This window comes from Leiobunum rupestre, chromosome 1 (assembly GCF_980474605.1).
Source record: "Leiobunum rupestre chromosome 1, qqLeiRupe1.1.hap1, whole genome shotgun sequence".
Lineage (NCBI taxonomy): Eukaryota > Metazoa > Arthropoda > Arachnida > Opiliones > Sclerosomatidae > Leiobunum > Leiobunum rupestre.
This window is the reverse complement of record NC_143384.1, coordinates 24,115,577-24,142,883: the sequence shown is the minus strand read 5'-3', so window position 1 is coordinate 24,142,883 and position 27,307 is coordinate 24,115,577. Positions and strand designations below refer to the sequence as shown.

The window sequence follows — 27,307 nt, the reverse complement described above, 5'->3', positions numbered from 1 at the left end:
TCCATGAAAAAAAGATTGCAACAGCATATCCGAATATGTTACCGGTATCGGCCAATATCGGCTTCGTTTAAGCTGATATTTGTCGATACCGATATTGGAAAAATATGCCAATATATCGGTGCATCCCAACTTACCATGGTTTTTTTTAAACTTTTGTACGATTTACTCTAAATTATTCCCAATTATTTGCACATTTTCTTACCAAAACTTCTTCTTGGCCAAAATATTTGTACATAATCGAAACTAAAACTTCGTTTCTGGCGAAACTTTTGTAATATTGAAATCCCAAACTAAATCTACACTTTTAAAGCGATACTGCTTTTCAATAGTTGTTTATTGGCTAATAATAGTAATCGACAAGGTACAAGGAAAGCATCTAAACTTCTGTTGTTGTTTAAGTATTTACCAAAGATGTTAAAGAGAGTCAAAGCAGTGTAAAGCTCTTTAAGTATAGCTACAGAAAATAAAGAGTTCATTTTTTCAATCTCAACATAATTTTGGTACTTAAATTATTTTAACCTAAATTAAATTTTATTTAATTAAGAACAGTATGTGCATTTAAAAATAATTTACACAAGCGAAAAAATTGCTTAAAAGTAATATAAACCAGTGTTTTAAATAAACCTGATTTAAACAAATAAAAAGGTTATTTTTTTTAGTAAAAATTCACCTTATTTAGTTCATAACGAGTGTTAAACAGAAAGTTTAATATTGAATTAATTATAATTATTTTAAACTTTCAAGTTGAGGATAATTATGGAATAACTCCAAAAGTTGATGATTACGTTTTATATCATTAGTAATGATTACTATAATAAAGAAATAATGAATTCATAAATTGCAATTGGCTGTAATTAAACAACTACTAACTATACTAACTGCCCTGTCAACTCTGATCGCATGTTGGGTATTCTCCTTTGATCCGACTACATATACTTGGTAGATATAATAGCGTCTTTACAGAAGACGTTTCTCTTTACGAAGATAACGCGTCTTTTAAGACCTTCGTAAGAATTCATCCGATAGGGTACACTCTACTCATTAAGTACTTAGTCGCGAGTGCGCGGTGAGGAAATACTCATTGTTGACACGATATCTTCCGTATAAACCTCACCGTGTTCACTCGGCACCGCTATCAAAGGCAGGGGACAAGAAAGCCGCGTTCACACCTACCCTCTGCAACGTTGCGAACTTGCGAGTGCTCCCGCGACGTTTGTATCCCGTCGTGTGAACAGTTACCGTTGCGCGTCCCAGCGTTTAAAAGTCGCTTGATGACTTAGGCCTAAGGTGGTGCCTTGGGTATTAACCTAGCTGATTATTATTTTTATTATTATTATTATTATCGATTCGGCTGAACCGCTTATAGTTCAACACAAATTTCTTCTGGGTGCATCCATTTTTAATAATAATGTTTTGAAACGTCACTCAAATGCGCGAGCGGACGAACTTCTAATTATATTTCTATACTACGCATGCCCAATTATCTTGAAAACTCACTGGAAATCAAACGTGTGAACAAACAGATTTCCAAACGCTACGAACCGCAGCGAGATCGAAACGAGGCAAAACGTTTCCGAGGGTACGTGTGAACGTGGCTTACGTAGCCTACGAAGCACGCCTAAGTTAGGCTAGGCGCCCACTGGCTCTCCGTTTCGTATCCGTCCTGCCTTCTACAAGGCATTGTCTCCGTTCCGAAGCAAAGGCTTGTGGAAGCTAGGACGGAGACGTTACGAAGAGCAGTGTGGGCCTGGCTTAATCCGGATTCCGGCCTTTCACGGTAGAGCCGACTTAGGCCAGGCGCTCACTGCTCTTCGTAACGTTTCCGACCTATACCTTTCACAAGCCTTTGCTTCGAAACTGAGACAATGCCTTGTGGAAGGCAAGACGGATACGAAACGGAGAGCCAGTGGGCGCCTAGCCTAAGAAGCGATTTCCCCCGTTTGTGTCTTGGCAGCACTCTCAAAGGCGGGGATTACGTAGTTCGTTTCGAAAAGGGATTAGATTCGAAGACGTTTGTGCCGGCGCGTTCGAGTAACCGATCGTCATTAATATTCGAGATTCGCTGTATTAGAGGAGAGGGTATTTATGAGAAGCGTATCTGAATTCCGTAATGGGATTTCTCCGCGATAATGACGTCACCGAATGGTAGAATACGTCGGCGTTTTGCTAATGTTAATTTCCACGTGATAAGAACGGAATACGAAATGCTACGTTCATTATACATCGAAAAATCGTCCGCTATCACGAGCCTACGCTTAGCGGTCTGTCACTCGAGAAATTTCGTGTCATAAGTAACGTAATAACAATAAGTATGACCAAAAGTCTATAAAATTGTTTCATAAGTTTGTCACTTTAAGTAGGGCTGTGCATTAACATTTTAGGACAATTATGGGATACAAATCCCAATATTTTAGGACAATTATAGGATACTAAACCCAATATTTTAGGACAAATGTGGGATACTAAACCCAATATTTTAGGACAATTATAGGATACTAAACCCAATATTTTAGGACAAATGTGGGATACTAAACCCAATATTTTAGGACAATTATGGGATACTAAACCCAATATTTTAGGACAATTATGGGATACTAAACCCAATATTTTAGGACAATTATGGGATACTAAACCCAATATTTTTGGACAAATTAATCTGGGATACATATTCCAACATTTTAGGACAATTATGGGATACAAATCTTAACATTTTAGGACAATTATGGGATACAAATCTTAACGTGGCGGAGTGGTTAGCACTTTCGCCTCGCAGCAAGAGGTGCCGGGTTCGATCCCAGCTTGTGGCACTGGGTGAAAACTCGGAACAACTCCTTCTGCGTTGAGTTTGCAAGTTCTCTCCCCGCTGGTTTAAGGGGTTTTCCCCCGAGTTCTTCGGTTTCCCCTTCCATAAAAACTTGCTGAGGTTAATGGTAATAGTAAGTGTAGGGAGCTGTTGGCTCGCGTGGCTTGCAGGACTTGCCACCACCCTCCTACGCATTGTAACCCGGCCACCTGAATTAAAAGGCTTTAAAAGTCGCTCGGTGACTTAGGCCTAGGGTGGTGTCTTGGGTATTAGCCTAGCTGATTATTATTATTATTATTATTACATTTTCGGATAATTATGGGATACAAATCCCAACATTTTAGGACAATTATGGGATGAAATCCCAACTTTCTCGTTTCGACTATACTGGCCGCCACATTGTATTGACTGTATTCTATCTGCTAAGTGCGAATAACTTCCTTCATTAAAATATTTGTAGCTTATCTTACCCAATAAAAAATAATTTTATTTACACAAATAAAGTTATTTCATTTTAAAATTATTCGATGTAAATTTTGGTAGCTAAGCCTCGGTCACAAAAACCGGCTATTTTTCAACACTTTTAAAACCAAAGCGTTGGTGTGGCCAACATGTGGCGACACTTCCTCGGTTGGTATTGTTGGCGACTCGTGTTGGCCAACTAAGTTTGGCGAAAATGTTGGTTCGTGTAAATCGGGCTTTAGGAAGAGTAAATAGTAGGGCTATGCGAGTACTCGAACTGGACCTAGAATAAGTAATTGAAGAATAATATTCGGGTACTCGATTACTCGAATTAGCTTCCCCCTACAACTTTGTAATTGGAACCAAATCCGTAAACCCAATGGTTCTCGAGATAGTTTTTGAATGACCTTGAAGACGTGGTTCAAGATCGTTCAATTTTACACTAGTAAATGCCCCCCTGCACGAGGAATGTTCCATAGAAATTTTCAGTTATTTATTATTTATCGATCTTTAGTGGACACCCTGCAGAGGCGCTTATTTGTAGAGAAAGGCTTGTCAGCCTTCAATACAGATAATTTTAAAAGCGAGATTGAGTATGAACGCGATTGGTTTTAACCATAGATAAAATAACTTCGTATATAGATAGGAAACTTCATGTTGAAGAAGTGACGCCAGAATTTTGGCCGACATCTGGTGGCGGCAACCGAATAATATTATTTGGTGAAGTTCGCCCTACTCGAAGTCCGTACTAGAACCTTGGTGCAACGCAATCCCAATTGCAAAGGCTTAAGCGAGCTATATGTATTAAAAGTACTTTTTCTTGAACTGAGAGCAAATTTAAAAAAATAGCATTCAGTAAAGATTTCAAGTTTGTTTTAAACGCTATTTCTGGTATATTTGCAAAATACGTTTATTCCCAAAACTCCGACCTCAAATTTCTCATTACGTTCTACGCTCTTGAGAACACAGCCAACTGGCGCAGTCACTAGATGTCAGGGCAATCTCGTGAGAGTCAGTTTGCCCCATTGAAGTTTCCTATCTATATACGAAGTTATTTTATCTATGGTTTTAACAGAAGATTAAATAATTTGCCATTATTTCGTCGAAGTAAGAGTCAGTTTTCATTTTGAAAGCGTATTCATTTTCAATAGGCCTTGGTCTCAATTTAAAATTATTAGCCGGCTAAGGAGATTTCTCTGGCAAATTCGCGCACTCGGTAATCAGGTCGACAAATCCAACGAGGTTAACAGGGGGCCTTTAAACCTTTATACTGCCTTTAAATTTAATGGATTTATGTTATTTTTTAAAGTTAGAACGTGAATTCAACTCTGTATTAGTTTTATTATATGAAAAACTTATTACAAGGTTGCCACAATATTTTCAGATTTAAATTCAATGTTTTCCCTGACCATTTTAAGAGATTTCCCTGACTTTTAAGGCGAACATTAGACAATTTTAGCCTTTATATTCGATTTTTATCAGAAGTTAATAAATTTAAGTCAACTTAAGTTATTGCAATGTTAAAAAAAATGTAAAACTTTCATAGAACTAAATAATAATAACACTATTTATAATAGATCGAGAGTTAAACTAACTTCAAAAAGTGACAAGATTAAATCGAATTGGGGACCCTGACTTTTAACAAATGCTTAAAATCCCCTGATTCAACGAAAAATAGGAAAATGTTTTTGACTGATATAGTTTTATCTTCTAATAATTGACGTTTTATATTTAAAGCGTTTTACGCGTAAATTTCAAGTTACATTAATGGGTTTAATTCGTGAAAACCCGTAATCGAGTTAATCATAAACGAGCTCAAAGTATAACGATTTAAAAACCTTTCAATCGATTTAAACATATGTCAATTTTTGGTCACACTTTTTTATACGTTGTCCATGATTACCTTATGCCGCGTTGCCACAAAACTTCCGTGTTTTCCCTGACCATTTTAACAGATTTTCCCCGAATTTTTAGGGCGAAAATTTTTATTTTATTATATTTCATATTTTACTTTTATGAGTAGTTAATAAATTTGAGTGGACTTATATTTCAGTAAAAAAGTTATTGCAATGTTGAAAAAAATTAGCCAAACTTTCAAGGAAATAAATGATATTCATAGAATTTGTCATAGATCTAGAGTAAAATTACCTTCAAAAGTGTCAAGATATAATTGAATTCCCCGACTTATCTCTGAATTTTTACAAATTCTTAAAAATCCCTGACCTCTCCCTGAACGTTTAGGCCCATTTTTAAATTCCCTGACTTTTCCTAACGTGTGGCAACCCTGTTGTGCGTTATAGTTAACTATAATTCCTTGACGCTTTTTGCTTATTGGGGTGGCGGAGTGGTTAGCACTTTCACCTCGCAGCAAGAGGAGCCGGGTTCGATCCCCTCTTGTGGCACTGGGTGAAAACTCGGAACAACTCCTTCCGCGTTGAGTTTGCAAGTTTTCTCCCCACTGGTTAAAGGGGTTTTCCCCCGAGCTCTTCGATTTCCTCTTCCATAAAAACTTGTTCTTCGGTTTGCCTTTCCATAAAAGCTTGTGGAGGTTAACGTTAATAGTTAGTGTAGGGAGCTGTTGGCTCGCGTGGCATGAAGGGCTTGCCACTACCCTCCTACGCGTTGTAACCCGGCCACCTGAATTAATGGCTTTAAAAGTCGCTTGATGACTTAGGCGAGTTCGTCATAAACGTCCTCAAAGAGTGAATAATATTTTAACGAACTTCAACACCAAGTGTTGAAAAATAATTAAGCGAGACAAATTAATAAAATTAAGTCCTTCTAGCCCCTAAACGTTAATTTATACGCAATTAGCAGTATTTTAAATAACAATTACCGAGTGAATAAATCCCACAACGTTTTAAATTGTAAATTATCGTTGCAGGAAACTATATACGCATACACTTGGAATGTATAAGGCTACATCGACCCCGTGTTGCGAATGCGCCTGAAGCCCTGAATGCAAGACGAAGCTGGTATATTCAAATTCATTGGCCGGCCGCCGTCCGAGCGAAAATCTCGAAACCACGCCCTATTCTATAGTCTTCCTCAGACATTCCTAGTGTATAATATATAGTTTCCAGCGAAATGCGTCGTATTTAGGGCAATTTAATCTTCAAACAGTACGAAAACTCACGCGCTTGCTTTCAATACACCCGTGCGAAATATTCCAAAAGAATACAAACTTAAAACTATTTCAATGCTTTGAACAAATTAGCAAGGCTTGGGCTAATTTATAATCCATCCGCCAATTAACATATTCATAAGAACGGAGTCTTTACATCGAATTAGCGGCGCCAAATCTATAGAACAATGTAACCTCAGAAGGACTTAGCCGTTGACAAGCCTTGGCCAAATGTACATCGAGACGAAAAAAGCATACCAAGTTTACTAATTTCGCAAAAAAAGGGCCCCGAATCACTGCCAACTAAGACGGAATATTGAAATAAGCATAAATTGAAAAGACACTGCCAAGCTGTCAGCGCGGGTAAGGCGTTCGCTACCGTTTGGAAGTCGGCGTTGTCGATAGTTAGGCCTAACGAGGGTGTATTCCCTTCATTAAGCCTTTGCCGTACAATTAAGCCTAAGCCTAAAAACTGGCCGAGATAATGTAGGCAATTAAAAGGCGGCGTTTGAGGAGCGTGTTTTTGGGCGATTTAATTAAGTTAATTGTCATACGAAGCCGACGCCGTTTGACGACCTACAACACGGAGGGTCGCGAATTATTGGACAAATACAGCGGTCGCCTCGTTACGATGCCTTTTTCAAGTTACGCGAACTTTTTCTTGACTGATATCATTTTATATTCCACTAATTGACGTTTTATATTTAAAGCGTTTTATGCGTAAACGTATGTTACCTATTGGGTTAAATTATGAAAAACTATAATCCTAGAATTTTTGGAACTGATTTAATTCTATATACTATCGAAGTTTTATATTTAAAGCGTTTTATGCGTAAACGTATGTTACCTATTGGGTCAAATTACCAAAAACCATAATCCTAGATTTTTTTTCCGAACTGATTTAATTTTTATACTATGGACGTTTTATATTTTAACCGATTTATGCGTAAATGTATGTTACCTAATGGGTATGAAAAACCATAATCCTAGAATTTTTTCTGAACTGATTTCATCATGGTTGAAGAATCTAAGGGGACTCACTGTTACCGATATTTGGACACGGTAGGAGTGGCCTAAATCGGAAGGCTTACTGAGGTACATCAGCCGCTTTGAAGTGTCCTGTAGAATTCTGTTCAACTATCACTACGATAATCTTAATCAGGGCTTACGCGACAGTACGTGCGAGAAAGTTAGGTTAGGCTTAGTTCATTAAATTAATTTAAGTTTAGAAATGAAAAGGATTCCAGTGAATTCGATTAAAAAACCTCAGCCATACTGATTATTTTTACTTAACACAATGATTAATTGCCATTACTTAAACTTTTAAAGAACAAATTTGAAAAATAAAAGGTCTAAAACTTCCTAAGCATAAAAATTTAACCAACAACAAAGGCGCCATTTTGTCAAAATTGAACGTGAACGCTCCAGCTTCTCTACGAAACTACGCCGGAGATCGACTGCAGCGACGCCTATTTTGTCCACATTGAACTAAAATTAACGGTGATTTTCCTATTCCCAGTATTCACACTTGCTTTTATAGCCTAAACAGTGAGTCCCCTGAGATTCTTGGTCCATGATTTCATTTTATATCCTATTAAAGTTTTATAATTAAAGCGTTTTATCCGTAACCTAATGGGTTAAAGTATGAAAACCCATAATCGAGTTCCTAATTTGTTCGAATGGTTTTATACATTATAAAAGTATAATTCTTCACATGCAATATTAAATCGTTATTCATAATATCGGTAACATTGTGAAGTAATATTAGAAAGTATAATTCATAACCCATAAATCAAATTGCGTAACCCTTAATAACAATTATCCTAAGCTCACACGAACCATGAAAACTGACACGAAATGGACCTAATCACAACCATAAACCAAAACCATGAACTATTACGTAACACATAACTCTAGAAGCCCACAACTCTTTAGAAGCCCACAACTCTTTAGAAGCCCACAACTCTTTAGAAGCCCACAACTCTTTAGAAGCCCACAACTCTTTAGAAGCCCACAACTCTTTAGAAGCCCACAACTCTTTAGAAGCCCACAACTCTTTAGAAACCCACAACTCTTTAGAAACCCACAACTCTTTAGAAGCCCACAACTCTTTAGAAACCCACAACTCTTTAGAAACCCACAACTCTTTAGAAGCCCACAACTCTTTAGAAGCCCACAACTCTTTAGAAACCCACAACTCTTTAGAAACCCACAACTCTTTAGAAACCCACAACTCTTTAGAAACCCACAACTCTTTAGAAACCCACAACTCTTTAGAAGCCCACAACTCTTTAGAAGCCCACAACTCTTTAGAAGCCCACAACTCTTTAGAAGCCCACAACTCTTTAGAAGCCCACAACTCTTTAGAAGCCCACAACTCTTTAGAAGCCCACAACTCTTTAGAAGCCCACAACTCTTTAGAAGCCCACAACTCTTTAGAAGCCCACAACTCTTTAGAAGCCCACAACTCTTTAGAAGCCCACAACTCTTTAGAAACCCACAACTCTTTAGAAACCCACAACTCTTTAGAAACCCACAACTCTTTAGAAACCCACAACTCTTTAGAAACCCACAACTCTTTAGAAGCCCACAACTCTTTAGAAGCCCACAACTCTTTAGAAGCCCACAACTCTTTAGAAGCCCACAACTCTTTAGAAGCCCACAACTCTTTAGAAGCCCACAACTCTTTAGAAACCCACAACTCCTTAGAAACCCACAACTCCTTAGAAACCCACAACTCCTTAGAAACCCACAACTCTTTAGAAACCCACAACTCTTTAGAAACCCACAACTCTTTAGAAACCCACAACTCTTTAGAAACCCACAACTCTTTAGAAACCCACAACTCTTTAGAAACCCACAACTCCTTAGAAACCCACAACTCCTTAGAAACCCACAACTCCTTAGAAACCCACAACTCCTTAGAAACCCACAACTCCTTAGAAACCCACAACTCCTTAGAAACCCACAACTCTTTAGAAACCCACAACTCTTTAGAAACCCACAACTCTTTAGAAACCCACAACTCTTTAGAAGCCCACAACTCTTTAGAAGCCCACAACTCTTTAGAAGCCCACAACTCTTTAGAAACCCACAACTCCTTAGAAACCCACAACTCCTTAGAAACCCACAACTCCTTAGAAACCCACAACTCCTTAGAAACCCACAACTCCTTAGAAACCCACAACTCCTTAGGAACCCACAACTCCTTAGGAACCCACAACTCCTTAGGAACCCACAACTCCTTAGGAACCCACAACTCCTTAGGAACCCACAACTCCTTAGGAACCCACAACTCCTTAGGAACCCACAACTCCTTAGGAACCCATAACTCCTTAGGAACCCATAACTCCTTAGGAACCCATAACTCCTTAGGAACCCATAACTCCTTAGGAATCCATAACTCCTTAGGAACCCATAACTCCTTAGGAACCCATAACTCCTTAGGAAACCATAACTCCTTAGGAACCCATAACTCCTTAGGAACCCATAACTCCTTAGGAACCCATAACTCCTTAGGAACCCATAACTCTTTAGGAACCCATAACGCTTTAGAAACCCATAACTCTTATAAATTACAAAACCAAAAGGAACAAATCCGTAACCCATAATTATTTATTAATACAAAACTCTTATAAATTACAAACCAAACAGAACAAATCCGTAACCCATAATTATTTCGAAACCCATAACTCTTATAAATTACAAAACCAAAATCAACAAATCCGTAACCCATAATTATTTTAAAACACATAACTCCTGTAAAAAACAAAACCAAAAAAAAAACAAATAAGTAACCCATAATTATTTAGAAGCCCATAACTCTTCTAAATTACAAAACTAAAAATAACAAATTCGAAACCCATAATTATTAGGGTCCATAAAACCAGCAACGTAATTTTGGAAATTATAAAATTATCATTTTGAAAAGTAGTGAATTGTCACGCACTAATATACAGTAGACCAACAATAGAGCACATTCTCGTACATTACTCGGACAAAGGGGACGAGGGGCTAACGCGTCCCACTCTACTAAAATAATAGGTTTGGTGGTGAGCGTATGTGGCTCACGTAAAGGGTAACATATTGAAGCCGGCAAGATTCATTTGGCAGACTTTTCTTTATATCTACAAAGGAATTGGGGTTCCTCCTTTCAACGGAATTCAAGCTATTGATCTTTCTTCCCAGCCTCTCTCTCATTCCCGTTCGAGGTACACAGCGGATTCCCAAATAGAGCGCCTTCGGAACTACCTCCTCCTCAACCTCATCCAGACCCAAGACGAAGTCCTCCCACATTCACGCCGAGAAGCTTGGAAAATAATTCAGAGTGAGTGTTCCCTGATTAGGAATTTTGAGGAAAGATTTATTTCGGTTTCACCCGTATACCTTCCGGTCCGTTGTTCGTTTGCGCTTCAAACCTTTTTATTTGAAATTAATGCTCTTGGGAAATTTTAGCGAGGGTGATAAAAAGCTCGAGTTTTTGGCCCGGCAAAGCGCTAATTAAAGTTTCGCAGTGGACGACGCTTAGCCGCTGCTTTGATACAATATCGGTGATACGGTTCAGTTTGCGACGTTTTAGGCTAGAATAAATCTTTCGAAGGATGGAGCCGAGATCCCCCGATTGAAGGTGCTGACATCTGGCGACGCCAATTGGAACTAAAACTAATTCGAGGGTTTTTTTTTAATTGATGGTTTTAAGAAGGTAACTTTATTTCGGCAGCGTTTGTAAGTGCTGATTAAAGTCGGCTCTCTCTCCAATTCATTAATAACCGCAACACCGAATTCGTTTTTCCCGTCTAGGTTCCAAAATTTTAAGTTTCTACTCGGAACCGAAACAAGAATGTATTTATTTATAATGAGAGATATTGACTATGTTAATAATCAGCTAGGCTAAAACCGAAGGTACCACCATTAACTTTCTTGGTCTGAAAAATTGTTTGGTTCATTCAGTATAAATTTTAAGATTTAAAATGGGTAATTAATAATCAGCTAGGATAGGCGTAGTCAGTGCAACACCTTAGGCACAAATCATCTAGCGACTTTTAATGCCATTAATTCTAATAATCAGCTAGGCTAATACCCAAGACACCACCATAGGCCTAAGTCATCAAGTGACTTCTAATGACATTGATTCAGGTGGCCGGGTTACAATGCCACAACTCTTCATGCCACGCGAGCTAACAGCTCCCTACACTCACTATTACCGATAACTCCAACAATTAAGGCGGAAGGAGTTGTTCGAGCTGGGATCGAACCCTGTTCCTCTTGCTGCGAGGCGAAAGTGCTAACCACTCCGCCAGCCAACGTGAGCTTCGATCTCTTAGGAGGACGTCAGTTTCAGGGAACCAATGATATACCAGGCTGATTTGATTGACATTAGAGGGGAGGCGGCTACTGTTAGAGCATGAGGTGGATAGTAGGTTTATATCGTTTCGTCAATAGACGCTAGCATAAACTCTATTTATGTCTTATTCAACTTGTTAAAAAGTTCCACGCGCGTCTTGATATTTTAGCGTAAACGGGCTCGAGCGATTTCGCAAGTGCTCCCTAAAATAAAATAAAAAATGCGCGAGCCTTTTACGCTAAAATATTAAAGCGCACGTGGAACATTTTAACAAGTTGAACAAGACATCAATAATTTATGCTAGCGCCTATTAAAACTCTCAACGTTTCGTTTCGTGAATTTATTGAAATTACAGTTCCACCTAGGAGCAGAGATGGGCACTTTTTTGCCTATCTATCTTTTTTCCTCTCAAAATCATCAAGATGGCGCCAATATCACTATCACGATCAATTATTTATTAAAATCCGCAAAGTTTCAATTTTCATTTTCAAATCAAAGATGATTAACTTTAATCGATCAATTTTTTCCTCTCAATTTTTTTAATATAACGCGACTATCACTATTACGATAAATTTTTCTATCAATCCGTGGAATCACAACCAATCAATTTGTATAGAATTTTTTGGTTAAAAATTGATAGAATTATAAGGTATATTTCTGAAATCGATCAAAAAAAGTATCAGATTAAAAAAATATTGGATAGTGCCCATCTTAGCCTAGGAGCAACAAACACAAGGAGAACGCAGCTAGCCTTTAATTTCATTGGACGAGCCTTTACGCTGAATGTTTTACGGAAAAGGGGAAGATAATTTCCGAATTTTCCCCTTCCGACGCCAGCAGGCGCTAAAGCGTCTCACCAGTGAAAAATGTACACAAGAAAATGCACGACTTTTGACGGGTTGCGATCTCCTTGTGTGGTGTGCTGTGTTTGGTGCTCCTAGGTTCCACGATAAGAAAAATGATGCTAGACGAGTTGAAATTTGTCTGTGACTTTTAAATATTAATGTTAGCAAACCTGCTTCTTACAAAACTACTGCTTTTTTTACAATTTGGTTGATTTAAACCAAGTAATTTTTTAAACCATCGATTTAAACCACAATTAAGGTAAAAGTCGCTTGATGACTTAGGGCTAATGTGGTGCCTTGGGTATTAGCCTAGTTGATTATTATCAAGAATGTATTTATTTATACTCAGGGAGAATGAATATGTCGAGATTATTTTGAGCGTTTCCACCCGTTGCCCCCCCCCCCCGGTATGCTCCTCCGCTTTAATAAAATCAAATAATACTGCAATCTCATTGGTTCTTAAAAATTACGTTTTTCGACGCGATTAACGCTGTTGCGAGGACGCAAAAAATAAGACCGCCTCCTCCCCCCCCCCTTAGCGTGACGGGGTTAGGGGCTCAACGTGTCCGTCGATAGTGTTGACATATTCATTCTCCCTGAGTATAAATAAATACATTCTTGTTATTATAAAATAAAATAATTTAAGAGACAGGATACTTCACGACTGGTATATAAAACTAATTAACTATGTATAAAAATAAAATGATTATTATTATCATTATTATTAAAACTAATTTACTATGTATAAAAATAAAATGATTATTATTATCATTACTATTAAAGCTAATTTACTATGTATAAAAATAAAATGATTATTATTATCATAATTATTAAAACTAATTTACTATGTATAAAAATAAAATGATTATTATTATCATTGTTATTAAAATTTTAAGAAAATAGGTTCCATTACAATACCAAATAAAGCACATCAAATTGTTAAATAGTAATTCAATTTATTTTTTTAAATTTTAGTCAAAGAATCCATTAATTAGACTGGAAAGGAGCCATTAATCCTACGAAGAAAAAAATCTATAAATTGAGAAAAAATCCCAATTTAATTAAAAAATCAACCGATTGCATTCATTTTAAAAATAAAATGAAGAAAATATGCCTACGCTCCTTTTCTTTGATAATCAAGTTATCTCGGCGTATATTTTCTATTTGAATAGCTCACTTGTTCCAATTTTCACCGCCGAGTGGCTCCACTAAACAACGCGGAGGAAGGCAAAAAATGGAAAAACCTTTTAAGGAGAAATCAACAAGCGGCCTGGGGAAAAAATGGGAAATGCAATCCTTCCACCCCAAAAAACAGCGCCATTAACGGTTCTTCTCAATACTAGAAACCAACCTTACGCGACACTACCGTCAAAAGCAGGACGACCATCTTATTTCTAACTCTTTAATATCAAGGTAACTTCCATTTCTAGGATACGTATCAAATTCTACATGCATAAAAAAAGTAACAAAAAAAGGTGTATATCCCCCGGTAAAAAGTGCCCGTCCGAAACAGGCTTCATTTTATTTGTCAATGATAATCGATTAGACGGGTAAGCTCATACCATACCACCGCCTTTCGACTTACGCAAACCGTACCCGATCCCCTTCGTATCCTTCGGCGCAAACTAACCCTCGACTCGTCGTATATGGGGAACCAAGGCCTAAAAAAAAATCTCCGATAGTAATAAGGTTTTCTCCTTTTTCTTTCTCGTTATAAAAAATAAAACATTTTTATCGACGCACGCTAAGAAAGACGTCAGGTTTCTTTTCCCCTTACCTCCGGGTAAGCCTGGGCTGCGTATATGGAGAAAAAAAGGCAAAGTATTGGGTTGGGGTTCCCAGTATTCATTGACAGCTAAAATTGCTTCCAGGAAAAATTTCTTATGGAAGCCTTATACAGAAATGTAAGGCTTTTTCCAAGAAAACAAAGGTGCCCTGAATAGGTGAAATACTGATGTTTTTATTTCCTATTCTTTCTACATTTCAAAACATTCCGTTGTTCTTCTACCCTTTACGCTTATCCGGAAATGCCGCCATTTTTGCTCGGTTACTTCCTGTTAGTTAACAATGTCATGTTATTCAACTAGAGGCGTGTTCCCTCGAAACTTATTTACAAATTGTTTTGTTTTTTAATGGATTTTCAATTGTGTGAACGCCACTGTATCAAAAATAATTACATAGAATTTTAGAAACGCGTATAATTTCGTGACTTAAGTGAATAAAATTTCTGAAATAGTAACCAAAAAGTGACTAAATAATGGACTATATAATTAGGAAAACCAACTTTTTGAAGTGTAAAATAATACTATTTTATTGCAGTGATGGGCATTTTTGGAAAATTCAATCTCAGCTCACAAGCCGCTCATACTAGCCTGACATATTTGTATCTCACGGTTTCTCAAGACCTGATACTCACTTACACACCGTATAATTTTGTGACTTAAGTTAATGAAATTTCTGATATACTAACCAAAAAGTGACTAAATAATTAGGAAAACCAACTTTTTAAAGGGTAAAATAATACTATTTTATTGCAGTGATGGTCATTTTTGGAAAATTCAATCTCAGCTCACAAGCCGCTCATACTAGCCTGACATATTTGTATCTCACGGTTTCTCAAGATCTGATACTCACTTACACACCGTATAATTTTGTGACTTAAGTTAATGAAATTTCTGATATACTAACCAAAAAAGTGACTAAATAATTAGGAAAACCAACTTTTTAAAGGGTAAAATAATACTATTTTATTGCAGTGATGGGCATTTTTGGAAAATTCAATCTCAGCTCACAAGCCGCTCATACTAGCCTGACATATTTGTATCTCACGGTTTCTCAAGACCTGATACTCACTTACACACCGTATAATTTTGTGACTTAAGTTAATGAAATTTCTGATATACTAACCAAAAAGTGACTAAATAATTAGGAAAACCAACTTTTTAAAGGGTAAAATAATACTATTTTATTGCAGTGATGGGCATTTTTGGAAAATTCAATCTCAGCTCACAAGCCGCTCATACTAGCCTGACATATTTGTATCTCACGGTTTCTCAAGACCTGATACTCACTTACACACCGTATAATTTTGTGACTTAAGTTAATGAAATTTCTGATATACTAACCAAAAAGTGACTAAATAATTAGGAAAACCAACTTTTTAAAGGGTAAAATAATACTATTTTATTGCAGTGATGGGCATTTTTGGAAAATTCAATCTCAGCTCACAAGCCGCTCATACTAGCCTGACATATTTGTATCTCACGGTTTCTCAAGACCTGATACTCACTTACACACCGTATAATTTTGTGACTTAAGTTAATGAAATTTCTGATATACTAACCAAAAAGTGACTAAATAATTAGGAAAACCAACTTTTTAAAGGGTAAAATAATACTATTTTATTGCAGTGATGGGCATTTTTGGAAAATTCAATCTCAGCTCACAAGCCGCTCATACTAGCCTGACATATTTGTATCTCACGGTTTCTCAAGACCTGATACTCACTTACACACCGTATAATTTTGTGACTTAAGTTAATGAAATTTCTGATATACTAACCAAAAAGTGACTAAATAATTAGGAAAACCAACTTTTTAAAGGGTAAAATAATACTATTTTATTACAGTGATGGGCATTTTTGGAAAATTCAATCTCAGCTCACAAGCCGCTCATGCTAGTCTCTCTCTCATATACGCTCACGTCAAACGGGTTTACTGAGAGCTCATCTTTTTCCTTATTTCGATTTTGTAAGGGGAGCGACTGCTCTCATCCGCTCATTTTCGAATTGAGTTCCCCTCGTCTCATCAAACGGGTCAACGAACGTACAAAACTGAATCAGTTCTTTATAAATCACTAAATCAACTAAATAACATCATATTACCTATATAATCAACAGAAGAAATTCTACAGCTTCCAAAATAATATCAATTCCTGAAAAATCAACCCAGAATACACGAATTTATACTAATTATAATTCTACAGATAAATACTAGGAAAAACTCCAAAATAAGTGATAAATAGTAAGTAAATTTAGAAAAAGTGATAAATAGTAAGTAAATTTAGAAAAAGTGATAAATAGTAAGTAAATTTAGAAAAAGTGATAAATAGTAAGTAAATTTAGAAAAAGTGATAAATAGTAAGTAAATTTAGAAAAAGTGATAAATAGTAAGTAAATTTAGAAAAAGTGATAAATAGTAAGTAAATTTAGAAAAAGTGATAAATAGTAAGTAAATTTAGAAAAAGTGATAAATAGTAAGTAAATTTAGAAAAAGTGATAAATAGTAAGTAAATTTAGAAAAAGTGACTTATTAACTAAATAAAAAAGTGACTTATTAACTAAATTAAAAAAGTGACTTATTAACTAAATTCAGAAAAAGTGACTTATTAACTAAATTAAAAAAGTGACTTATTAACTAAATTAAAAAAGTGACTTATTAACTAAATTTAGAAAAAGTGACTTATTAACTAAATTCAGAAAAAGTGACTTATTAACTAAATTTAGAAAAAGTGACTTATTAACTAAATTTAGAAAAAGTGACTTATTAACTAAATTTAGAAAAAGTGACTTATTAACTAAATTTAGAAAAAGTGACTTATTAACTAAATTCAGAAAAAGTGACTTTTTAACTAAATTCAGAAAAAGTGACTTTTTAACTAAATTTAGAAAAAGTGACTTTTTAACTAAATTAAAAAAGTGACTTTTTAACTAAATTAAAAAAAGTGACTTTTTAACTAAATTAAAAAAAGTGACTTATTAACTAAATTCAGAAAAAGTGACTTATTAACTAAATTCAGAAAAAGTGACTTATTAACTAAATACAGAAAAAGTGACTTATTAACTAAATTCAGAAAAAGTGACTTATTAACTAAATTCAGAAAAAGTGACTTATTAACTAAATTCAGAAAAAGTGACTTATTAACTAAATTCAGAAAAAGTGACTTATTAACTAAATTCAGAAAAAGTGACTTATTAACTAAATTCAGGAAGGTGATTTTAAGAGAGAAAAGCGACTCAGTACCAGAACTTAGAAACGGAATGACATCTCTGTCGATTCCATAGTTTCGTCTTACTTGGGGGCTATTAATTTCCGGTAATGCTATGACTTACGCCTAGTCTATTGAGATAAATATTAACCTTAAGCTTTAGAACGTCCTGATACATTTTAAATCCTTGGCCGATTTGGAATTGGTAAATTTCCTCTTTTATATTTTATATGACTGTGGTCATATATATCACAATACAATCAAAATGTCACGGACATTTTTACACACACAATCGCCCACCCCCCCCCCCTCCATAATTAGGAAGCCTATAATATGTAAAACCCGTAATTAGGAAGCCTATAATATATAAAACCCATAATTAGGAAGCTTATAATATATAAGAACCATAATTAGGACGCCTATAATATATAAAACCCATAATTAGGAAACTCATAATATATAGTACCCATAATTGGGAAGCTTGTAATATATAGTACCCATAATTGGGAAGCTTGTAATATATAGTACCCATAATTGGGAAGCTTGTAATATATAGTGCCCATAATTGGGAAGCCTATAATAGATAATACCCATAATTGGGAAGCCTATAATAGATAATACCCATAATTGGGAAGCCTATAATATATAACACCCATAATTAGGAAGCCTATAATTTATGATACCCATAATTAGGAAGCCTATAATATATACAACTCATAATTAGGAAGCCTATAATATATAATACCCATAATTGGGAAGCCTATAATATATAACACCCATAATTAGGAAGCCTATAATTTATGATACCCATAATTAGGAAGCCTATAATATATACAACTCATAATTAGGAAGCCTATAATATATACAGCTCATAATCAAAAATCTCATAATATATACAACTACTATTAAAAAATCCCATAACATATAAAAACTCATAATTAGGAAGCCTATAATATATACAACTCATAATTGACAAATAGAAGTATACACTCTTTTACGAAGTCGGCCATTTCATTACAGGCCTAATTAAAAATAGTACAGGCAAGGGCGCCTGCACGTGCTCATCAGCTCGAGACGTCGCGTGCACTTGACCGCGTGAAGCGGCCTTGCATGCACTATTTGAAATCAGACCTGTAATAAAATGGCAGCTCACACAAATAAGGATATAAAAGAGTGTATACGTCTATAACTACTGGGCAAAATAAAACAAAAACTAACAACCAAATCAATTCAACTTTAAAAAACAGTAAACGAAAAAGGTTTATTTGAGGTACCCGTAAAAAATCTGATAATAAGTTCTTTTCAAAACCATTTTTGTAAGAAACCACAGAAAAAAAGCAGACTTTGAAAGACACATTACAAAACAGAAATCTATAGATTCAATAAAGCCGCGACCAAAAAGGAAAGCAAGACGTGTCCCAATACATAACTATTGACCCCCATCTAGATTGCGTATCTTATGAAAGGAGAAGCCTGCAGGCTGCTGGTAACTGACCTCATTGGCTTGAACAGAGCCTGACCGGCGTTCTCGAAATCAATGACCAGTTTCAGCTGCGTCCCGCCTTCTTTCTGAGCTGCAAAAATAAGAAAAAATATTAATTCCTTATTAAACGTCTTTTTTACCCCGCAAAGGCTTAAGGGTCCCTTAGGCTATGCTAATGGTACTAACCCTATAAATAGGCTTAACTCGGCTTCGCGCAAAGTACGCGTCTTAACGTTAGGGATACCAAAGTGTCGCGTGTGTCGTTTTTAGCATTCTAGGCAGTGTTGCCGGTTACCAAAGAGTGATTTTTCCCGTCCGTGAAATGGAAACTTAAAATCGCGATCTAGCGTTTGCTGCAGACAATTTAAAAAGTCAACATTTTTTCTGGAATAAACTTATCAAAATATAAGCACACGATGCAAAAACTTTATGAAAATGAAAGTGTCATTATTTATAAAGTCAAATTTACGAATAACGACAAGGAAAAACTACCGATCTAGCTTTCAATGGCGAACCAAAGGGGGCGTAGCGATAGTTTTCGGACGCGAATAGACATTCCAACAATATTGTCGAATGAGGTAAATAACAGTATATTTTTTGTTTAATAAAATTTTGAAATTTTAAAATATTAAATCTTAAACAATCTTTCCCGTTTAAGTTTAAATTAATTGGGGGTTTACTGTCAAAGACCACATCATTAAACTCTCATTTTGGCCATTGTCAATTTTTCGAAAATTATGAAATGTCCGACATTTTAAACATATTTGAAAAATTTATTTGCCCGATTGTTCGGAGTCATTTTCGAATTCCCCGACTTTTTCGAACCATTTTCAAATTCCCTGACTTTTTGAACCATTTTCAAATTCCCTGACTTTTTGAACCATTTTCAAATTCCCTGACTTTTCGAACCATTTTCAATTTCCCTGACCTTTTGAACCATTTTCAAATTCCCTGACCTTTCGAACCATTTTCAAATTCCCTGACTTTTCGAACCATTTTCAATTTCCCTGACTTTTCGAACCATTTTCAATTTCCCTGACATTTCCAGGTTCTCCAGGTCGTGTACGAACTCTGTATAATCTGAGCGTAAATGCGGTTTAATCTGATATCTGACCCCGGTTCAGATAACGCATTTGAGAATCTGTGGTAAGCATTAGCAGCGTGTTTTGGAAAACGGTGACTGCATGTTCAAATTTAACACTCATGGCAGCACCCAGAGGTCGGTAACGGTTAATCATTATCCATGATTAAATTGATTTTTTTGGGAAAAAAAAGTAAACAAAGAAATTTACCCGTTAATATTTCGGAAAATGATTAAAAAACATGTATTATTCGTAAATTTTGAGCTTTTTATCGAAAAAAACGTCGTTTTTCCGATTAATTTTACAAATTTATCGAAAAAATTAATCGGATAATACAGAAATATAAATTACTTGATCAAAACGTTTTACGAATAATTTTGAGAGCTTTATCTATTGAATAAAAGTTAACCATCCCCGACCTCTATCTGCCACCCAGAAGCGACATATTAAATTAATTTTATTACCGAATACAATTAAGCTCTCCAAAACAGCCAACTTGGGCGGGAAACTATTAAACGGGCAGCCTTGCAATCCTAACAGGCGAGCAATTCACGTGACTGACATAAAATACGGCCGAGACGGAAGTCAGAACGGAAATAGTCCATTTTTGGCCGAACCCGAAAACCGGAAATTCGTTACTGAACGACAACACGCGCGACGAAGAACTTCCGGTCCACGCACGCGCGCGGCAGACACGCCACCGCCAACGCCACTCACGGACTAAATATCTTTAAATGGCTTTTCAAGAAATGTTTTAGCTTTACATTAGGGTCTGATTCCAATGTTACGTTTTGTAATATTGAAATTCGAAACTAAATCTACAACTACACTGCTTTTCTATAGTGTTTATTGGCTAATAATAATCGACTAGGCACAGATAGAGGATCTAAACTTGTGATAAAATACGCGAATAAGTATATTAGTCCATAATTAAAAGGGATAAAATAGCTAAATCCTAAACAAAATTGAAGAAATTACAAAACTTACAAATAACTCGTACCAATAGGTCTTCGAGCAAAAAAAGACGCGAATCTCGGATCAAATAGATCTTCGAGTAAAAAACTACATGAAAACTAAATAAAATAGCCAGAAATTCCAACGGTAGACCGGTTTCGTTCTATTTGGAACTCATCAGTACCGTGCGGTAAATCTGGCTGGCGACTGTTATATCGAAAAGAGAGTGTGGTGGAGAATAGTATTTACGATAAGTGATCTAAACTTGTGTTTGTTTAAAGTCTTTAAAAAAGATGTTAAAGAGAGTCAAAGAAATGTAAGCCCTTTAAGTTTAGTCACAGAAAATAAAAAAGTTATTCTTTTAATCTGGGCATATAATTTTGGTACTTCAATTTTTTTAACTCAAATTAAATTTAAGTTAATTAAGAACAGTACGTACAGTTAAAAAGAATTAACACAAAGCGAAAAAACAGTTTAAAAGTATATAAACCAGTTTTTAAAAAATACCTGGTTTAAACCGAAAATACCGAAGGTTATTTTGTGGTTTTTTTTTTGTAAAAAATAGGTTTTTTCCAGACCTGGGCTTAATGTGAAATGAAAAAATTTACCTTATTTAGTTCATTACGAGTAATAAAACAGAAAACTGGGATTAAATTAATTAGAATTGTGATTTAAAACTTTAGGTTAATTACGGAATAACTCCAAAAGTTGAAGATTATCTTTTATGTCATTAGTAATGATTACTATAACAAAGAAATAATTAATTCATAAATTACAATTGGATGTAATTAAACAACTACTAACTATACTAACAAGTTTCCAAGGCATACTAAGCTACAATCAAGATAATTCAATCTAATTAATTAAACTGGGTTTTTACCGATATTCAATTAACTGCAAAGTTTTCAATTATTTACATCTTAAATAAAATACGTTACCAATTATACACAGTTACTTCTTCAAATGAAAACTAATTTATCAATAAAAAATTTACAATAAACGTATTAACTTACTCAAATACTTAACAGATTATTCAATTGCAACTAATTCCAAATCGGCCTAAGCACTTATAAATTATTTCGTATATTTAACTGAACTTAATTTAAGTTCATAATAACGAAATTTTATATTTATTAATTTAATTGTAAAAATTTGGTTTCTTAAATTAATTCATAGTAAAAATTCAAATATTATATTTCGTTAATATAAATACCTCGGGCATTTAATATAATTTAATTATTATTTATGTATGCAAGTCATAATTATTCATGGTTCATACAACATTTGGAAAATTAATTTCCCTGATATTTCCAGGTGCTAAAGCACCGTATGTTTTCGTTTAATCGCAAAAAAATTATATATTATACAAGAATTTTTGTAAGTGTTACGTCTAAGAAGGGACAGACATTGAAATAAATTTAGAATTCATGTTTTTACGAAAAATCATAACAAAAAAATGTACGCAAAGTTTATCCAGAATAAACTCTATAAACGTTAAGAGATTATATACAAAATTAAAGAGTGGAAGAATTATTATGATGGAGATTCGAAAATCGCTCTTGTCTACGTCACTCCGTAGGCGAAGTCGACCAAAAAGAATGGTCTAAAACTAGAAAGGTTTTATTTTTCATAATTTTCGAAGAGTATCCGTGACAATTTTCTGAATTTCTTACAATGTGAGAATGAAAAGTGACCCAGCAACAGGCCTGATTGTGTGATTTAAAACAATGATTTAGAGGAAACCAGCCCTGTATAATGGTGGTTTTATTGCAAGTATGGTTTTCGATGGTCTTTGCAAACCATTTTATCCTACGAAAGTTTAGTCGTATTTTCCACCGCACGTCAGCAGGCGGCGATCAGAAAACATTATTTTTTATCCCAAAATTAATGTACTTAAAACTTAACAAGAAAATGTACAGTTCTATATCTTTCTTATTATATTTTCTTTAATAATATGTTGTTTTTCCTACAATGAAATCATTAATAACAAAATTTAAGTCGATGTTTCAGAAAAACCATTAAGCCTTTTTTAGCCACATACATTACGAAGGTATTTTAGGCTATCTAACATAACGTGGGTGAAACAGGGTACACGACGAGCCGATATTTCTGTTTGGACGATATCTAAAATAATTTTATGCCAGTTCATCGTAATGTTACTTGCATCTTCAATATCAAAATAACTTCTGTAAAAAGATTGAATTTGGACCAAAATAAAAATCCGTCCCTGATTGCTATAATAATAATTATCAGCTAGGCTAATACCCTTGGCACCACTTGAGGCCTAAGTCATCAAGCGACTTTTAAAGCCATTAATTCCGGTGGCCGGGTTACAATTCTCAATTTAATTTCTGTGGGGGTACTACCCCCGTATATTTTTACCTGGGAGTTGAGGGGGGGCAAGCCCCAGAGTCCCCACGCGATCGCCACCACTACCGCACGTTTTACCTACGAAACCCTGAGACGGCAAATATAAACGATTAGTGGATCTGCCCGTTTGGGCCCTTGATTTCTCAGTAACCACTGAGGTGGGAAACGAAAAGCATTCGCCGTCGCAATTGGCGCAAATAGAGGCCAATTTTAATTTATGTCAATGTGAAACAAATATTAGGACTTGCTCGTATTGTTTTTAAACTTAATGGATTTAAAGGCTGAAGATGTTACTTAAATCGAACAAGTTTCTTTAAAAAAAGTTCGTAAACTTTTGTACCTCATAACCATAAAATAATTTAACAATATATCATTTTGGGCTATATTACCAATTGCATTATTTTCTCAAAAATCCCCAAGACCTTCGAGCTAGAAAACCACAATTTCATAATGCCAAAAAAGGCTAAAAATGAAATAGTGGAAAAAAAGCATATTGAGCCGTATTCTGTCCGTAGAGGGCATTGCGTAAACAAAAAAAAAACGGAATAAGTTAAGTCACTCATTCGAGCGATATTCCGCAGCCACTTCCCATTTCTTCCTAAAACGTAAACTAGCCTAAGGGTCCCCGAAGGACAATGCATTTCGCACCCCCCCCCCCGACCACAAGCAGACCGTACCGCCTTACTTCGCTTTTAGTTTCAGTGTCAGGTAAATCTGGGAGGAGGGAGACACGGGGTGAAATAGGCTGCCCTCCGTCTTACGTCGTCAGCTTCGACGTCTGTCTTTCGAGGGTTCGTCGCATTTGCACATTATTGGCTTCTCGGCGAATTGGACGATATTGATTTGGAAACGGCAGGTGGCCCAAAAATAAGAAAAACCACGACTAGGAAAAGGAGTCACATTTGACTCGTGACAAATTTCGCTCTTTCTTTTAGTCACTAGTTATATTTATCGTTAATAGATGGCAGTTTCGGGCAGTTTTTCTAAGATTATTTTTCCAGAGTGTTGTGAGATTCAAAGTAGACACTTTTTCCAATTTAATTGTTTTAACCCAACCTAACCTAAAATAACATTATTAAACCAAACCTAACCTAACATAACATTATTAAATCAAACCTAACATAACATTATTAAACCAAACCTAATTCAACCTAACTTTTATAAAACAAACCTAATCCAACCTAACCTTTTTAAACCAAACCTAACCTTTTTAAAACCAGACTTGATCCAACCTAACCTTTTTTAAACGAAACCTAATCCCACGTAACCGTATGAAACCAAACCTAATCCCACGTAACCGTATTAAACCAAACCTAATCCAACCTAACCTTTTTTAAACCAAATCTAATCCAACCTAACCTTTTTTCAACCAAACCTAATCCAACCTAACTCTTATAAAACAAACCTAATCCAACCTAACCTTTTTTAAACCAAACCTAATCCCACGTAACCGTATTAAACCAAACCTAATCCCACGTAACCGTATTAAACCAAACCTAATCCCACGTAACCGTAATAAACCAAACCTAATCTCACCTATTTTTTTTAAACCAAACCTTAATTTAACCTAACCATCTTTAAATTTGCTTAATCTTAAACTAATCAAATTAATGAAAAAAACTAGGCCTAGCAATCGGATTCTCTACCCTAAAAATGAAAAAAAAAAAACCGATGACGTATTATGCAGCCAATGAAAATGGGCTAGGTTTAATCTCTCTTCGTGAGTGTGGGGTGGCATATGAGAATCGGATAATTTCCTGTCAAGTATTACAGAATTAAAAATATTAATTTTAACAAAAAACGGAATCGGGTCTTTCGAAATGAAGATCGAATTAAATAGACCAGTGAATGAACGAATGAGTGAATGAATATTCATTATCCTTTCCTTAAATTCTTTACATACAGACATCTTTCGTAGTAGGACTTGCAGGAGTATAAAAACGTTAAATAAAAGTATTTACCAAGTAATAAAAACTGAGACTTGTACGCTATTATTTACAATATTTACAACGGAGAAGATCGTTTCATCGGGGTAACGCCATTACAGCTCAATTTTTAATACTCGTAGTCATACCAGATGGCGCCAAAGGTCGGAAACGTTGAAATTTTAAGTTTCCTATAAGCCACCCAAAAATATAATGTATATCATTTTTATCGTATTTCTTTTTATGCCGAATTATTCATGAGTGGAACTTTTGTTGACGCTTTTTAGTTATTTCCTTCCTGTCAAATCGATTAAATAACGGCGCCATCTACTACAAAGAAACGTATTAAAATTGAACCTCTTTATGGTTACGTTATAAATGTTTGTTTTCCTGTAAGCAATTTATTAATAGGTCTATTGAACTCTCATAAGTCGAACGACATCTATCGAGCTAGCGAGGAACTATTTCACTCTTTGGTAGGATAGAATGCACGAAGCGCCATGCAGTTAAATTTCTGGGGTAGGTAAATTTGTTCGAATTTCAATCGTCCGAACGGTGGAACAAATGTTCGAATTTCAATCGTCCGAACCGCCGAAATAACAAATGCTTCAATTGTTCGAATAGGCGATACTATAAAGTAAATTTAGTCTTAACCAACTTGTTAAAATGGGAAAACAAAATCACGTGACTACCTTTTCACAGCCAACTTCGATTCGGTAACTCGTGTTCATAGTTGGCCGTGCGACGTTAAAGAAAAACATTATTCCTTCCAGATTCTGCAGACAGCTAATTAACTTACACTTTTCTATTATAAAATGTTTTAAATAATAATAATAAATAGATAATTTAGACGAATCAATTAAAATTTAAAATGCAATTAGCAAAATAAAATGAATAATAGTTCGTATTTCTTAAGATAGATGGCACTGCAGTTCTCCACAAAGTCACGTGACTACCATCTTTTCAGCCCCCCCCCCCTAGACTTTATAGTTTCGCCTATAGAACCTTAAATATCAGAGATAACTTTACATTTGAGGAGATAAGTTTCCCTAATTTTTTTTCAAATCGGGCCCCCGAGATTGCACGGGCCCCGGGAATTTGTACTTGTTGGTTTCATTCGTCCGAATCGGTAGCGTCACTTGTCCGAATTCTGTCGCTAAATTAGTATTTCTTATTGCTGTTTTTTTATATTGTCTAATCATTTTATCCTATGATGTCCATTTTTCCTTTGGCCGATATAGTAAGTGGGAATTGCGTTGAATGTTGTGGATATTTTAGGTTAGGTTCACGTTAATGTTATTATGTTCTTATATTAACAATATTAAAAAAAACAACCAATTCCTAATGTTCGAAAAAACGGACAATCGATTATTCGAACAAATGCAATTCGCCAGTAAAGTTAACATAAATTGAACGACTAAATCACCAACAAAAGTTGTGATAAATGTTTCGGGCAAATGAAATACGTTTTCGGACATACGATCCTGTTTTCCGGCATTCGGACAAATGATCATTCGGACATTTGTACCACCGTTCGGACGAATGAAATTCGAACAAATGTACGTGTATAATATAACAAATTTCTACGTGTAATATAACCAAAAGTATATAATATCTCCAGAGTATGAGTGAAGTGCTCATCTATTCGTCTAATATTGTTAGCCTGAAAAGAGTACCTTCGCCGATTCAAATTGTTTTTTACATGGAATCGCTAAGGGCTTTGTGTGTACTAATTTCACGTACAGTGTAACCGCTGATTAACTCTTTAATAATTAGGTCTATAAGTGTCAATTATATGTCAATCGATAGGAAAAAGTACATTATGGTTTTTGGTGATCGGGGACCTAAAAGTGGGCCATTCGACCATGTTAGTGTTTTCTGCTTTAAATATACATACTTTTCTTAATAGGGGTTTCTATAAAATACGTT

General features: G+C 35.3%; 1 protein-coding gene across 2 annotated transcripts in view; it reads right to left on the bottom strand.

Annotated features, from left to right (window-relative positions):
* The window catches only part of LOC149961926 (extracellular serine/threonine protein CG31145), a 190,401-nt gene that overhangs the window by 72,075 nt on the left and 91,019 nt on the right, over positions 1-27,307 (bottom strand). For both annotated transcript variants that reach the window (XM_090177359.1, XM_090177369.1), the window contains exon 3: positions 19,060-19,138. In XM_090177359.1, coding sequence (XP_090033485.1) covers positions 19,060-19,138 — 79 coding nt within the window. The remainder of the gene's footprint in view (positions 1-19,059; positions 19,139-27,307) is intronic.